A 17,433-nucleotide genomic window follows, 5' to 3' on the forward strand; every position below is an offset into this window, starting at 1 on the left:
GGATTCAAAATGGACTTTTGATGAGAATGAAATAAAAATAAATCCTAGAACTGAAGGACAGCTTTCTCTCTCTGACAGAGTTAGGTGTATATTTCTGGGCCAATTTATAAAGCTTGTTTTTGAGAAATCCTGTACGTGGTTGATTTTCCTTGGGCATCGATGTTCTTCTCTTGTATTGTTTGGAGCTGAGTCATGAGCTGGTGTTTCTGATTCAGATGAATTCTGATTTGTATTTGGAGATGTCTGTGAAGATAAGAGACACATAGACTCTCATATTCGGAAAGAATCTATCCAGTATCTGTTCTAATCCCCACTGGATGCTAGAGTCTCCTCTACTGTGTACTCTCCACATGGTTATCCGGTTGCTGTGTGAGCCTCCATCTGTGGACAGCTCTACCTGTTAATTCTCTTTTTGAACCTGGATTCTTTCTCCCTTTATCTTCTACACATTTGGCTTAATTTTACCTCTTCCAGACACTCACAATTTAATCCCTTGCCACGAAAACCTTTCAGAAGTTGGAAGATGAAGAATCTGCTCTTTATGTTGACTATTCCTTCATATTACCTGTTGTTATATTTCTCTAGTTATATAGTTATTCATTATGAGGTCAAAAATTGCTTAGTCACATTGTATTAAAATATGTGATAAGAGAACAAAATTATAACCGGTAGGTTTAAGTTCTGGAGATTATACAGTGATTATAATCAACAATACTATGTTATAAACTTCAAAGTTGCTAGGAGAGTAGTTCTTAATCGCTCTCACCATAAAGAAGCCACGATAATTATGGGACACAATATAGCTTCTCGGCCTTTTCGCTAAGATCAAGTGTAATCATGGCACATGATAGAGGTGTTAGCTTATGTTATGGAGGTAATCGTATTTTAATATATAAATACATCAAACCAACCTGCTATATACCTTAAATTTACACGATATTATTGCCAGTTATATATCATAATATTAATAAAAAGATAACTAAAAGCCTCTTCACTTTAATCTTTACAACTTTATCCTGGGTTGGGGGTTTCCTCCAGCTCTAATCAGGGGTCACTAGATCGGGGGAGACACTGACATATCATATAAAACATGGCCTCCTTGGGCTGGTCCCTTCATCTCAGTCCAGTAACATGGTCTGGATGATCTTCAAGCAAATGTTATTATCTTAATATTATTATTTTACCAATGAGGAATTTGAATTTCTGAGAGATGTATTTGTCTTAGGTCACCCGATTTAATAAGTAGAAGATCTGAGTTCTGAATGCTAATGATTTGATGGCAAATTCTGTGATCTTTGCTATGAATTTCTTTCGCAGCTTCCCTATATTTTACTGCATCTTTATGATTTATGGAATCAAAGAAATATCACTGCAGTTCTTTAGAACATCAGATCCTTCCCGTTTTTAAATCATGAGAAAACGTGGCTGATTTCAACATCTTTCTCAATGTCTAGTTCTGAAATTGTCACAGTCTCTTTTCTGTTTATCTGGTGGCAAGGTCCAAGGGTTTCCTCTGCTTTAGAGACAAGACCGTTTAAGGCACATCACCAGAGATTAGGTGGCAGATCATTGGACTACAGATGCAGCCACACTGGGTTTGTGCCACATGTGTGCCAGGCCTACCTCACATATTAACTCTAATCCTTCCAGCAGCTCCACAGGTTGTTTATGGGTGTGATTGTTTCATGGACGACCAAAGTAAGGCTCAGAGAGGTTAAGGAAGTTGACCACCTGGACACGTGCCTAGGAAGAAACAGAATCGACACTTGAATCTGAGATTTTCTAACTCCAAATTCTGTGCTCTTTCTGCCACAATACGCTGTCTTCTTAGAGGAAGAGAATTACTCATTCTATAGACTCGAGTCTCTGCTTTTAAAATCATAGCACCACCAAGATTATTAGGTGAATACTCAACTTCTGAGGGAGAAGAGGATTACATTTAATTTTGGAGGTTTTTTTTTGATGGTTCATGACTTTACTCCTTTCTTCTTTTTGGGTTTAGATAGACTTTTTTGGGGCCATATCTCTCCTTTGGTATGTTCTTGGGGAAATTGCTTAACCAAATTAGAGTCTCTATTTTCTTGATAATAATGTAATAATGATTTTTTGGTAGCTTAGAATGGATTTTTACCTAATGTGGTAGAATGTTCTTATTTTTCAGAAAGACAATTTCCAGAATAGTTCCCAGAAGGAAACATTTCAGGACCAGGCTGACGACAACCAGTTTCGTACGATCTTGTTTAAGAAGGAGTTTGGGTGCCAGCAGCTTGGATGGGTCCAGAGTAGAGGGCAGCAACAGATTCCCTGAACTGAGACATTTTTCAAGAGAGAAAACAAAAGTCTATGGCCAGTAAACATTTTGTAAAAGGCCTAAGTATGCATGGCTTGACATCCTCACTTATAAAATGTTTTGATTATACTAAGTAATGTAGAAAAAAAAATATGAGATCTCTGGAGGGAGTTGGGAAAAAGAGGAACTCCTCAGGGTAGAGGTGGCCCCTAAACCTTGTGCTTACTTTAACGAGGAACCTTCTCTTAAACTATTCTTTCTCTTGCTTTTAAAGGTAGAGTCCATTGGGGAGAATGAAGGAGCTTAACAAGTTTATCTCTCCTCACCTTATTGAGATTGGTGTCTCAAAAATATTATTGTCAACATTTACTGAGCTCTCGCCCTGAGTCAGGTAGCCTGCTAAGCACTGTTAAGGCTTTATTTCATTTCAACCTGACAAGAACATTATGAGAGTGGACTATTTATCTTTATTTTACAGTTGAAGAAATTGAAGCTTAGAAACAGTAAGCATTTTGCCTGAGCTGTTAGTTAGCGAAAAAGCCCAGATTCTAACTCAGGTCTGTCTTAATCTAAAGCAAAAGCTATAATACAAAAAATCAATCCCAACTCCAGCATAATTACAGAAAGTACCGTCATTTACAGTGAAGTCTCTTGTCTAAGCAATGCAGTCTAAAACCCCACCCTGCCCCCTATGAAACTGTTTATATTTTCTAAAATTTACGTAGTGACATGTAAGCCCAAAGAGATCACATCTATAGGTTAAAAAAAAAAAATGACCCAGTCTCACTTGAATATTTCTTACAAAAGCTGAACTTCCATTTTGGACACAGTCCCACTGGATGACAAGTTCTGCTGACAATGGCCAGATTCTCTGCCAGTTTCGCCTTCCCTAGTTTGTGTGGATCTTACTTCAGAGCCAGTATCTTCTCGATATTACCAAGATCACAATTGCATCTTAAATACCTGGTGAAATAATCCAGTTGGATTTATCTTAGGTTTGGAATCAAACCTAAGGTTATTTAACATGTTGTAGGAGGCAGCTAAGACTGCTCACGTAGATGAACGTAGCTGGCGGATTTCAGTTTCCTTCTTACCAAGAAAAGCAGCGGGATATTTAAAGTGCTTTTGGGGATGGTCTTGTGGGAAGGATGCAGTGAGCACAAATGTTCCCGAATCATGAATCAGCACCTGGGACAGCCCCCCCCCCCGCCCCCCCGGGCTTCTGGGAAAAGCCAGCCTCGTCCTGGAGAACACACTTCAAGAGGGGCTTGTGGTTTTATCCTCTCTACACAACTGAGAGGATTAAAAACAAATCCCGTGGGAGTTCATCGCAACTCCTGCGTCTCATGAGTCTCAAAGCTCATTTGCAGTTTCTGTAGGGAATGAACTTGATTCCTTTTTGCCAGTGACCCTTAATGTCCTGCTGTCCCAGTTAGGTAGTGCCAGGACTGGAACTCAGACCTGAGGACGCGTGAGACGTTTCCTTTATACTGCATTCAGCCTTCAACCTGATGTCGAGTCTCATCTGAGGGGCCGAAACCTAGTTGTGTTGTCTGCTCAGAAATTCATAAGGAAGGATGATTATTGGTTCTGGAGAAAATGAGGCTAGGATGGTTGAAACATTTTTCATTTGAATCTGTATCCTGAGTAGCTTGTTAGTTAATCTTTCTTAGAGATCTATTTCCAGAGCTTCTGTGGGCAGCTTTCTTTGGCTATTTCAGCTCTCATCTCTTCCCTAGTCTCTGAAACCCACACTCTCTTTGCTATAACCACACTCTTTGGCACTTAATTCCACTTGCCTTTCATTGTTCCTGGCTGCTGTTTGGTGGTTAGTCTCATCTCAGCTAAATTGTGGGTTTCTGGAGAACCTGTCTTACTTCCTCTTAATAACTTGTGTTCTGCTTCAGTGGAATCACCCCTCTGCCCTGCATGTGTTTATTCACTCATCAATGTAGGGTCAGAACTCTTTCAGTGAGAGGGGTCTCTGAGAGGTCATGTGCTTCTTTCACTCCAAAGTAACATTGCTGAGATAAAACCCTTTGATAATTAGCAAGCATTCAGCCTGCCCAGGGTGATTTTTGCAATTGCAGATGCCAGATGATGCAAGAATATATTACAAAGAAGGGAGGCAGCCACAGAACAGGACTTTTGGCAGCACAGAGAATTCAATCTTCCGATGCATTTTTGACAGTATTTATTATCATTTCCCATAATTAAATACCTATTGAAATAACTGTGTCCTAAGAGTATATGTACTATGTTGCAAATGTTCTCTGGCGTGGTATAGAGGGAAAAAAAAAACAATTGGGACAAGGTAGAGGAGAAAGAGAGAGAATATGCCAGTAATGACAATAATATTCCATCCCCTGGGGATATGGGGATATAGAGCATTTATTACCTTCCTCCCTTTGTGAAGGTTTGGCGAGTTGGAGTGGGGTGGTCTGGAGTGCTTTGTTGTAGTACACAATTATTATTGCTGTCATTATTAATATTAAGCATTTTGACTAGAACTTTTGTTTGCACTTTTGGGAAGAGATGTGTCTTAGGTTGGGTTCCTTAAAAAAAAAAAAAAAAAAGACCGGAGACAGAGGTATTGGGGCAAGTGTTTCACTGAGGGAGAGCTCACAGAAAAAACATGTAAGCGGGTGAAGGAAACAGGAAATAGATAAGCAAAAATGTAGTTTTCATTGGAGTCTAGCTTTGGTCTGATCCTTAGGGGAATTTGGAGTGTGAATTACACACCGCACACTCGGTTCTGCCTCTAGGCAAGGAATTCACCCCTTTGTAGCCCATATCAATCACCCATTGACTGTGAGTCACCCCCAAGAGGTGAAGGTGGAACCCCCCAGACATTTCTGGGAAAAGTGGATCCCTTGGCTGCAGGCAATATTTCAGAGAAGGCTGTAGCTGTGAGCCATTAGCAGCCAACACTCATAGCAGCTGCAGGTGGCTGTACCGATCTGGTAACTGGGGTACTTAAAGATGCTCTTTCTTCTTGATAGATATTTCTCTCTGAGGCTATATATACCTGAGGCTCCTGCCACTTCTGTGTGGAACAGAGACAGCCCAGAGGGGAGTTAAGAAATGGATCAAGAAAGACTGGCTTCAAGGCAATCCTATTAAAATTCCAATGGCATTTCCACCCCCACACAGAGATAGAATAAACAATCCTAAAACTTGTATGGAACCTCAAAGGACCCCAAAGAGCCAAAGCAATCCTGAGAAAGGAGAACTATTTTATAATCTAGCAATCTCACATCTAAGTATATAAATCCAAAGGCAATGAAATCACGATCGCAAAGAGATATCTGCACTCCCCTGTTCATTGCAGCATTATTTACAATAACCAAGACATGGAAAAAAACCTAAGTGTCCATCAATGGATGACTGGATAAAGAAAATGTTACCTGTGCATGTGCGTGCGCGCGCGCCCGCACACACACACACACACACACACACACGCACGCACACTACACTGGAATGTTATTCAGCCATAAGAAAGAAGAAAATTCTGGTATTTGGATGATGGATGGACCTTGAGGACATTATGCTAAGTGATATAAGTCAGATGGAGAAAGACAGATACTGTATGATATCACTTATATGTGGGATCTAAAAAAGCCTTCCTTACTCAGAGAAACAGAGAGGAGAATAGTGGTTACCAGGGGCTGGAAGGTGGTGGAGTTGGGAAGAGTTTGGCCAAAGGGCACAAACTTGCAGTTAGAAGATGAGTAAGTTCAGCATTGTGCTCATAGTCAACAAGTTTGATATACTTCGCAGCTGCTATGAGACTAGATCTTAAACGTTCTCGAAGCACAAAATAAATGATAACTATGTGAGGTGATGGGGGTGTTAGTTAAGGCTGTGGTGGTAATTACACTGCAATATGCAAATGTATCAAGTTCACATGTTGTACACCTTAAACTTATACAATGTTATTTCTATCTCAATGTCAATTGCATCTCAATTAAAAAAAAAAAAAAAAGAAAGGCTGTGGCCTGATGACATCATTTGTATTCCTGGAGCAAACCAGACCTGAGGGTGTCCAGATCAAGTGTTTTCAGTTATATGAATTCATATGTTTCATTTTTTATTTAAGTCAATTTTATTGGGTTTTCTAATAATTTTAACTGAAAAATATCTGATACCAACTCTGAGGTATTCATTGTTTTACATGTTTAAGTAGGCATTGAAATATCTGGGAGAATACCTACCTATAAAACTGTTAAAATGAGTATCATTGGATGTTATTAAAAGGATGTCACTTCATAATCTTTAAATGGGGATTTGTTAGAAAAATTATATATTATTACAAAGAAAATATTTTAATATTTATACTATAATTGGAAGGATAAGTGGGCGAAAGCAGCCAAGAAAATCTGGAAAAATAAGAATAATAAGAGAGAGAACAATTAACCCGCCTGATATAAAAGCTTACTGTAGAGCTTTAATAATTAAAACAGTGTTTTTCAGACATATCCAAGTACACATGAGAAGTTAGTATATGATAAAGGTGGTATTTTACATCATTTGAGAAAGTAATATTCATCGAATCACTAATGGTGGAACAATTGGTTAACTATGTGGGAAGAGAAATTTGATCTGCATCTCACAGCTTACATCAAAACAAACTTCAGATATATCAAAGGTTATAAAGAAAACATAGGTACATCTTGGTCAGTTTTCAGCGTGGGAACTGTATTTTTTAAAAATTAAAAACGCAGAAAAAAACCATAAGAGGCATACATATTCATCAGTGTTTATTCATCAACAAAATGTTTAAAATTCTATGTGTCAAAAAATAGCATACTAAAAATATAAAAGGCAAATAAAATAATAAAAAGGCATTTCTGATATAGGTGGAAGGCATGTCCTGTTGGATTTTCCTCCCAGAAGTAAATGAGATGGGATGGAGTATGAATGCAAATGTGATCTCATACGACCACTAGGGTGGAAAATGCTCATGATATAATGCTAAGTGGATAACGGTGTTTGGGTTGGAAATCTCCCCCATCACGTGTGAGGATAAGAAATAGCACATATCTTTTTTTTTTTTAAAAATACACAGAAAATTTTATTTATATTGAAATTTCTATATAAAGAACTGACAACTGTTAGAGTACAGGCAGATTTCCAGGTGAAAGGACCCACATAAATAATCATCAATAGCCTTCCTCTACATGAGCAATAATCAATAAAACAATGAAGAGGAAAACTAAAGCCCTAATGAAGGGACTGAATGAATGGAAGAGAAGCCTCATGGATGATATAAGCTTAGAGATACAAGTACGTGTGTCCTGTGCAGTATAGGAACGAGCAATGCCACTTATCTTTATTAATGTTTTCTAATTACATGAATCTGTTTTAATTTCCTTTTTATCAAGATTAGAAGGATTTTAAATCTCAGTCATCTATATAGAGAGAAGGTCTCTCCTCTACCCTAGGGTTTTGAGGATTTCACATTCCAGAAAATTTGGGGATTTCTTTGACCTCCAGGTTATCACAAAATATCCTTGAGATCGTTCAAGTGCATGTGATACATCAGAAGAGGGCAATCTTGCTGACTTTGTGGCAAGTTTGGGGGCCAGTTCTTTTCCTGTGGTTGCCTAGACTTTTAGGGTACAGTGTTCTATGGCCCCGACATCATGAGCTGCCCAGCAAGAGTCTCGCCACTTTCCGGAGTGACGCAGTGGACTGTAGGTCTCTCTCACTTGAGTTCCTTCAAAACAGTTAATCTTTTTCTTGTTCACTCACCCCCATGGAACAGTATAAAAATAGTCTGTGAACTTTGCTCCCAATTAATGATATGTATAAATATCTCCTCTCGTTCCGTCTCAGCTCTTTCTCTTGCCCCACCGGGTAACCCTGGGTGGTGTTTTCCTCACGGAGTCCCAATTTCCTCACCGCTACAGTAGAATCATAACAGTACCCATCTCATAGGATCGTTGCGAGGAGTCAGTGGGTTAAACATAGATAAAGCTAACATGGTGTGCTAGGTATTACTCTGAGTACTTTATATACAGATTATTAATATTAGTTGAGTAAATGAACGAGTGGGCTGCTGGGACTTCACATAGTCACTTATCTCACTTAAATGCCTCGTAAACGAGATTGGTCAGGAAGGGCTACCTTGGGTTGATGACAACTCCTTAGAGGGGAGAATGTGGCAGTATCTCCCCTCATCCTCCAAATGAGACTCAATTATGGTGGGGACGGCCAGACAGGACAAAGGCTGAATGGCGACAGATTGAGAAACATAACTTTGAGGGGCCTTTTTCTAAAGGTTTCTCTCCTCTGGGAATCAGAGAAGCTTAATTAGAAGCTTAGGGCCTGATTAGAGAACCCCCATCAGTGGCAAATCCACTCCCCCAAACCCCCGCTCTGATCTTCTAATTGCCTTCCTGGAACACCCAGGATAGGGCAGAGATCTAGGCAGCTATTAAGGGGTGCTCCTGAGGATGCTGGGGCTTGTGAGCTGAAGGTGCTGAAGTTGTTCATTTCTCTCATCCCCCAAAGTCCCGCTTAGGTACCACATTCTGCTTCCAACCAGCCCTGTCTTGTGGATTAGGGAAGGACCTCTTGGTCTTGACAAAAGTAAGTGTGGCCACAGCAGATTAGAGAGAAAATGAACCACAGTCCAGATTCAAAATGGGCTTGACAACCTGAATCTTGGTTTCCTTTCATCTAAAAAGGGTTTCTCTCTTTTTCTCTTTAGAGAGTAGGGTCAAAACTAGTATAGTTTTCTGAGGAGCACAATGTGCTGGGAGTTTTTAGTTTCACTTCCCCTTTGAAGTGATGCAAGACACTTAGCATCTTTGGGTTTCAGTTTCTCATCTATAACATCGGACTGATAAAGCCTCTCAAACCTGACTCAGGTGATTGTTCTCGGAATCAGAAGAGACAAGGTAGGTGAGACCACGCAGAAAACTAGGGGCGCTATTTAAATGTAAGGGGTTCTATTGCAAAAGGGGAAAGAGCAAGCAGCAACTCTTGTCGAATCTGTAAGAAACTTGTAAAACTCTGGCAGATATTCGGAATGCGATGGTACTGACATACAGAGGGGGCTGAAAGCAATAGGTAGGATCTAAAACAGAATGAACTCCTTTGTAGGAGAGTAAGTCTCCATCCCTGAAATTGTCCAGGCTCCATAAATGTGATTGGTCAAAAAGGGTCACCATTAGCTCAAAAACCAGCCATTAGCCATGTTCTACAGGGCTTTTCTGTTGTGGGCGGGAAGTAATTCTCAGACCCTTGCCATTCAGAGTCCATTAGCCACTTTCCGTGTGAGCCGCCGTAAGGCATAGAGAACCAAGGTCTCTTTTAGGACGGGTCAGCTGGGCACTGACTTTTGGAGAAGCTCTAAGGGGTTTGGGGTGGCAGAAGGGTTCTGTCCAGACCTTATGAGACCTGAGGCTTGTGTCCATGCGTTGTAAGGCTGGCTCTGTTAGGAATCCCCATCAGCCACAACGCCTCTCCACTCCCAATGTCTCTTTAAGGGAGGGCGGCTGCTCTGTTCTCACTGGCCTCCAAGAAGCAGGGAACTTGAGTAATGCTGAGCATCAGAAAAGCTGTGCTAAGACTCTGAGAAGGAGGAGCAGCCCGGGCAGTAGCAACAGGGTCTCGTCAGGCTGCGGGAGATCTGGACTCCAGTCACTCCTCACTTTTCCATTGGCTCTTTGCTTCTGGGCAAGACCCTCGTCATCTCAGGGCCTCTGTTTTCTTATCTCTGCTTCGTCTATCTGAAGGCAGAAGGGCAGAACCATGACCTTCAGAGACTCCTTTAAGTTCCAAGATGCTATTGCTCACTCAGTCCAGGGAGCAGATGGGTCGGAGTGAGCAGGCGCTGGGGAAGGTTTGAGGTCAGTGTTCGGACAGACTTTACGTGCCCTTTTAGAAGTTTATTATAGGATCGCAAAGTGAAGAAGAACCTCGAGATTTCAACTTTTCAGGTCTTTTCCTTCCCACCTCCTTTCTTTGGGGACACGAGCATCTGTATCACTCCCACCGCCACGGTGGGGGCGGGGGGATGCATGGTGTGGTGGAAAGGGTTCTAGGTCTCAGTCCTGACTGCTTTTCTTCCTAGCTGTGTGATCACTGGACAAGTCAGTTGGCCTCTCTGAGTCCTACTTTCCTCATCCAAAAATGAATTGTGTAAGGCTCAGATGAAATAATGGGGGTATAATGTTCTAAAGTGAGGAATCATGAAAGCAATTCTTAATTTTGGGGAGGAAGAATTCACACCTTCCATTGTATGCAACAGAACTAACCTTTGTTTAACATACAATATGTCATCTTATTTCATCCTCATGACTTCATGCCCATTTTATAGATGAAAGAGCTGAAGTTCAGAGGATTTAAGCGACTGGCTGGGATTTGAAACTCCCCCCCACCCATGACAGATCTTCAAAGCTTTCTGGTTCTGTGACACCATGCTGGTCTGCCTTTCTGCTATTTTAAGACGCTTGCTGGAGAATATTTTTCTATATATTTATGAGTTTTAATTCAACTAGAAAATTACCAACTAAAGTTTTTTCCCAAACTAGTTTCTGAGGAAAAGAGAAACTTAAATAGAGACTGTTTTCATCTCTAGATTGAGCCTGAACACAGAAAGCGTGTGGGTGGAGGAAGCTATGTTTTTTCACTATTTCAACTGTTTGAGGACTCAAGTCCACCCTGACACTTTGAGTGGCCGTCAAAGCATCTTGTAACTCATTCCTTTTTTCCTTTTCAAGTAAGCTCAAACCGACGATGCCAGTTCTATTACAGCAGCAGAGGGAGAATCACTATCATCTCTGTCCATTTAGTTCTATATATTCATCACTACGTCCCCAGTGTCCAGATTACTGCCTGGCACAGTACATATAAAGGCAGATCTTTTACAAATCTTTGTCGCAGACTTCCAGCTGAGAGCGATGGCTCCATAACTTTTGGCATATCGTACAAACTTTATACCTCCCTATTTTAAAATAACTTTAAACCTGACTCAGAGGATCTAAGTAGATTAGTTTTGCTGAGATAGAAATAACTTTCAGATCCATGGGTATATATTTTCCACAGTATATGTTATTTTAAAGCTGATGTCTGGGCACTTCTAACAATTCCTTCCAAGTACAAATGCTTTACTTTCAGAATCATCTTCCCATACATTTTTCTCGTTTGATCTGTAGTAGCCTCTTGGCTCCTGGTGCAGTGCTTTCTCAGCCGGAGGATGACAGTGGGAAGTTATTAAACATCAAAGCCTACTGGGCTTTCTCTCTTCTGAAACCCCTGTCTGTTTTCTGAGGTTCTGTGAAGGTTTTGGGGGGCATTAATAATCTCAAAGAGCAGGTGATCTCAAGGTCTTTCTCCTTTAGCTTTGGCATATGTGAGAATTACATGTCTTAGGTGTGTTTACCATCGGCGGACACAAAGATGAGGCTGTGGATCTTGAGCAGACATGACTAATGCAGGGGACAGATAACCTAGTCTGACAGAGGTCCACCAGGGGAGTCTTGTCTGGAAGTGAAATATTTCTACGCCTTATCAACAACGAGAAAACAGACCTCTCAAAACGTGAAATGCCAATGGGTGCCCAAAACCATGGAGTAGGATGGGTTCGTAACGGCACTGAGGATTCACTTTCCTCCTGTGCATCCGTAAAAGCCAGCAATTTCAGCTATGTTGTGGGCTTCAAAAACAGGAAACTGCTGCTTCAGTGTTTTCTTCATATTTTCCCAGCAGCGTAGTTTATCTAAATTGCCTGGGACCAAATAGTTTCCTCTGAGGCCTCTCTGATCCATGGTTCTTCTCCTCGCCTGGAGATTTTGCAGAGCTGCTGTTTGTTTTCCCTAATCTTCTTCATTAGGAAGTGGACTGGCTGTTCTAGCTAGAGTTATTGGTCATTTTGGATCAGTTCAGGAATTTAGACCATGCATCGCAAGGCAAAGTGGAACTGTTTTTGGAGAGAACCAAACTTTCCAGCTCCTTGGAAGATCAGCAAACACAAGGAAAAAGGAAACCTGGGTTTTCTTTAAAATTTTCCTGTGCTCATTGCAAAATGGACACACTCGATGCTCAAAAGGATCCTGTGAAGGTGCGCCATGAATTAAGACACCTTGCATGCTGCTCACTGTCCCAGTATGGAGGCCAAGGTCATTGTCTCGAGATTTGGATTTGTGAAGAATTCAAGAGCCGACTACAGAGGCACAGACATGGAGACCTCCCTAAGCTTTCCATCTTCTTCCTTGAGCATCTGCCTTTCTTCATTGTCCATAGATCAGTCTGATTTAGATCGAACCACTGTGTGTTCATTCTTTCCAGAGTCCATTTGGCAAAGTCCTCTGGCGGCACCGTTATTGGTCTGATGCTGATGAGTCTGATCATTCTGACCATCCTGGCATCTGGCTAATAGGCCATTTTATTTTGTATGTATTCATCAATATCTCTTTCCAAAGAGATATAAAGTGGCTTATAAAAATGCACGGCATGCAGCGAGATAAAATAAATTAAAAATGAAGAATGAGATTTGGGCAAAGGGCAAGTACAGGTAGGCGGTAACGAGGAGCCAGGAGCAAAGTTGGTTCACGTGACTTTTGTCTTGTCACTTAAAACTGTACTAGAGGTGATGGTGCCTCGGTGGCTGCACACTCCTCCTTGGAGTCTGATTTGGTGGTAGCCCTGTGCATCTCTTCTGCCCTCCCATTTCTGTGGACAAGATGACAAGATGTGACATGTACAGGTGATACTACCAAAAAGAGAACATACAGTCTTTCCAACTCAGAATTGAAGTCATTTTCCAAAATCTTTATTTAACTTATATTGCTGTCCTCCTTGCCCAAATGTAGGGAGTAATGTATATAAAGCTGCTAAAAAATCTTGGGCATAAAAATGATGCTCACTATGTGGTAACTTGTTAACGTCATACTCGTGAGCAGTGGGCAGCTGTTGGGAGCCTGGCCCTGGAGTCCAACAGATCATGCTTCACGTCTCGGCTTAGTGGTGTACTTAAACCAAATTAATTACTCTCTGCAACCTCCTGTTTTCCAGTTTATAAATAGGGTAATAACAATATCCAGCGTTGGAGTATTGTGAGAAATAAATGAGGCAGTTTATGAAAACACCTTGAACAGTATTTGACACACAGTTTATGTGCTTAATGTCATTCTTTGTTATTATTATTAACACATGTTCTTTCCCTGCCTCATTAGACTTTCAGTAAAGGAGAGACCATCATATTATAGAACAAGATGCAATGTTTGAGGTCATTTAGTGCAGCCTCCGCCTATGAGGACACAGATTCAGACAGGAAGATAGTTGTTCAAGTTTATATCAGTGGCAGAAATCAGACTTGAATTCGGAGCTCCAGACGCTGTTTCCAGCCTTCCTACAATGAATCTCTCTGGCTCATCATAATCAACTGCCCCTCTCCTACCACGACATTCCCCTCCAAAGGAAAATACTTGCCCTCCCCCAGAGGAGATCTAAAAGTCTCTTAGGGGAGTAGTGGAGTGAAGTGGGTCTCCTGACTTGTACCTCTCCAGCTGGGGCTGCCTGAAGCTGGACTACAGTGTCCTACTTCCTAGACCGAAGTGGTGAGCCACGGTGCAGGTTAGCAGAAAGCATGATGAATTTGGAGCCAGAAGTCCTGGTGCCATTTATTAACTGCGTGGTCTTGAGCAAGTTGGTTTAACCACTTTGAGCCTCATTTGACTCAGTAATAAAATGGAGATAAATTAAATTTCTGAATGGTAGAAAGAGCTAGTGGTTGAAAAATCACTTTTGTAACAATTAACACGGAGTGAGTGTTTACTGTGTACTTGGTGCGCTGCCCATGTTTCCATGAATTATCTCTTTTACCTCTCACAGTACAACAGTGCTGTTGTTATTGCAATAGATATCAGACTGAGACTCATGAGGTCAATTGCTTTGTCCATGGTCACACAAATAGAAGTTACTGAGTCTGAGTTTGGAACAAGCTTTGCCTGTTTTCGGGGCTCATTTTCTTAACCACTATGCTCTATTGTTGGGATTCTAGCCTTACTTTTATATTAAATGATCGTAAGCTGATCACTGAGCCTCTGAGAGACCTACCGGCTTCTCTCCGTATCAGGAGGCTGACACTTCTGAACAAAGCTGCCTTGAAAGTGACTCACAAGAACCTGAAGAACTCTGTATATTTTGTAACGGAAATGGGGTGGTTCAGTGCTGGTGATTCGTGTCTTTATTTTCTATTGTTTGTGGATAAATGATGTGTGTGAATATGAGTAAATAGTTACCTGATCCCCAACATTTCTGCTAAAATGTTACCTTTTCAAGAAACCATCTCTGATGGTTCTATTGAATAGCTCTCTTTTTACTCTGGCCCTCCCAATTCCCCACACCCTGCTCTTCTTCTTTCTCATTTTTATTTTATATAACACTTATCATCTTCTATCATGGTAGAAATATACTCTAAAAATATATTGCATATGCTTAGCTCTCTGCTAGAAGGACAGCTCTACCAGGGAGAAGCTCTTTGTTTACTGTTCTGAGCCTCGAGAAGCGTGTCTGGCATATGGTAAGTTCTCAGTAGATTCTTACTGAATAAATAAATAAATGAATGTATTATCTTTCTCTTCCCCCACCTCTTTGGTCAGGATGATATGTGTGAATTCCTTTTATAACACAGAAAATCATTGTTTTGGCTAAAGGTCAGGATTAGATTGAGCCCTAAGGGGAAAAAACCTCCTAAATATTTACATTATCAGAAATTCAGTGGAGGAAAAACACCAGATGATGACTTTTATTTTATCAGTAGATCAGCTTTTGTCAAATGTTGAGCAAAGTTTCATTTTCTTATTTATCTGGAATCTTATGAGACCTTTTAAACCGACTTCAGTTTTTATTTCAAGTTTAGAAGGAGGACAAGAAGAATCACCTTTGAAGTATTCAGTATTTCCATTACCCCAAATTATCAGCATCCAAAGGCACAGAGGTGAGATTGTCCAAGAACCTGGCAAGAACTTTAGCTATATTAGAATTCTAAATTCAGTGTGATGGCTTTGTCCCTTAATAAGCAGGCTAATTCTGGAATGACTTGATTCATGTAACTCACTGATTGATATTGATCTGGCATTTAAAAAAATGAGACAGGTCCTTTGGAATAAGGGAAGATCTTAGAAACCTGGTCATGCTGGTTGGCAGGAATGGAGAGGAACTCAGCCCTTGACAGGTTGTAGAGATTCTAACAGTGCTTGCTCTTCACGGCTCACTGTCTTGCATCCAACGCCATTCCACTCATATGCACATGAAAAGAACTGCAAAAATAGAGTTGATTTTTAGGACTCCAGGCCTGTGGACTTGGAGATAAGACTCCAAAATGTACATGAACCTGAGAGCACGTTACTCATATTGTTGCATAATTTAGAAAAAATAATTCTAAGTATGTGAGTCCGACCACAAGCTCAGCATAGTATGTTATGTCTTTCACAATAATATTGTGACTTTTGGTGTTGAAATCCCCATTAAGCCAACAAAGATGTTGAGGCTCAGAAAGATAAATTGACTTGCCCAAGATCTCCAGGAATTTGAACCTAGGTCTGGTTTCAAAGCCCATGACCTTAACACTCTAACACTAGGGTTTCTCCAACAAAGAGGTATTTCCTGCCTCTTCATTGAGGCTGATGAAGGTTTCCAATTTGGAACCTATCAGAAGTTTGAAAATGTCTAAGAAACTGAGTTCTAGTTCCGGTTTTGCCTCTTCGCTAACTACGAAATCATGAACTAATCACTTCACCTCTTGGACTCTTGTATTCTTCTTTTGAAAATGGGATTAACAATATACGCTTCCAAGGCTTTCTGAAAGATCAAATGAAATAAAATTTGTAAAAAACGTAAAGTGTTTTACACATCTAAAAGGTTGTTATCATTACTGAAAATGGTTAAATCAAGCTATGCTCCCCTTAATTTATCTTCAATGAGACTTTATTTTATTTTTTTATTTCAGCAGACAACCTAGGATTCATGGCAGAGAATGGCACTCTGGTGACAGAATTCATTCTGTTGGGGTTCCAGGTGCAGGCAGAGCTGCAGATGGGTCTCTTCTTTGTGTTCCTGGTCCTTTATCTCATCACCATGGTAGGCAACCTGGGCATGATCGTGCTGATTCAGAGTGACTCTCGCTTGCAGACTCCCATGTACTTCTTCCTCAGCCACCTCTCCTTCCTGGACATTTGCTACTCCTCTGTTATCGTCCCTCAGTTGCTTGAGATCTTGGATACTGATAAGATGGTCATTACCTTTGAGCGCTGTGCCACCCAGTTCTTTTTTTTCACACTCTGTGCTAGTGCTGAATGCTTCCTTTTGGCTGTGATGGCCTATGACCGTTATGTGGCTGTGTGTAACCCCCTCCTTTACGCCACTGCCATGACACCACAGACTCGCCTGGGGCTGGTGGCCGGGGCATACGCTGGTGGCATGTTTAATTCTGTGGTCCGCACTGGGTGTACCTTCTCGATCTCCTTCTGTAAGTCTAACCAAGTGGACTTCTTCTTCTGTGACCTTCCACCCCTGATGAAGCTTGCCTGTAGTGAGACCTGGCTACGGGAACAGGTGATCTACTTCTTAGCTTTCTCGGTCATTACAACCAGCGTTTCGGTGATTCTTATATCCTACCTGTTCATCATTCGGGCCATTCTGAAGATTCATGCAATAGGTGGCAAAGCCAAGACTTTCTCCACCTGTGCTTCTCACATGACTGCAGTCACTCTTTTCTTTGGGACACTCATATTTATATACCTGAAAGGTAATATGGGCAAATCCCTCGAGAAGGACAAGATTGTGTCAGTATTTTACACTGTGCTCATACCTATGCTGAACCCAATGATCTACAGTCTGAGAAACAAGGAAGTGAAGGAAGCTCTGAAGAAAGCTCTTGACAGGATGAGGGTTTCCAAGTAGAGTAAGACTTGAGCTCCATCAACTCAGAAGTTCCTGCAAATCATCTTTTGGCTTTTGGCTTGTCCCTTAGCACATGAACCAAATCTTATAATTACAAAGTCATATTGGGCCAAAAAATGTAGTTGGGCAATTTATTTATTAGCTCTATGACCTTGAGCCAGAAATTCTCTGCCTGTTTTTGCATCAGTGAAAATTTCTGTCTTGCTGTGATTAAAGCCAGGATCAAG

General features: G+C 41.0%; 1 protein-coding gene across 4 annotated transcripts; it reads left to right on the forward strand.

Moving 5' to 3' along the window:
* Positions 1 to 9,145: 9,145 nt before the first annotated feature.
* LOC102888471 (olfactory receptor 9I1-like) lies at positions 9,146 to 17,423 on the forward strand. Of its 4 annotated transcripts, XM_025040771.1 has the most exons (3): positions 12,781 to 14,825; positions 15,160 to 15,242; positions 16,254 to 17,423. In XM_025040771.1, the coding sequence occupies exon 3, from the start codon at positions 16,271 to 16,273 to the stop codon at positions 17,204 to 17,206; it is 936 nt and encodes a 311-aa protein (XP_024896539.1). In that variant the 5' UTR covers positions 12,781 to 14,825; positions 15,160 to 15,242; positions 16,254 to 16,270; the 3' UTR covers positions 17,207 to 17,423. The 4 variants fall into 4 exon arrangements, with proteins under 4 accessions (XP_024896544.1, XP_024896539.1, XP_024896531.1 ...); XM_025040776.1 differs by lacking the exons at positions 12,781 to 14,825; positions 15,160 to 15,242 and adding an exon at positions 9,146 to 9,195; XM_025040763.1 differs by having other exon boundaries at positions 12,781 to 15,242.
* The last annotated feature ends 10 nt before the right edge of the window (positions 17,424 to 17,433 follow it).

The sequence above is a fragment of the Pteropus alecto genome, unplaced genomic scaffold, assembly GCF_000325575.1.
Source record: "Pteropus alecto unplaced genomic scaffold, ASM32557v1 scaffold91, whole genome shotgun sequence".
Taxonomy (NCBI): Eukaryota; Metazoa; Chordata; class Mammalia; order Chiroptera; family Pteropodidae; genus Pteropus; species Pteropus alecto.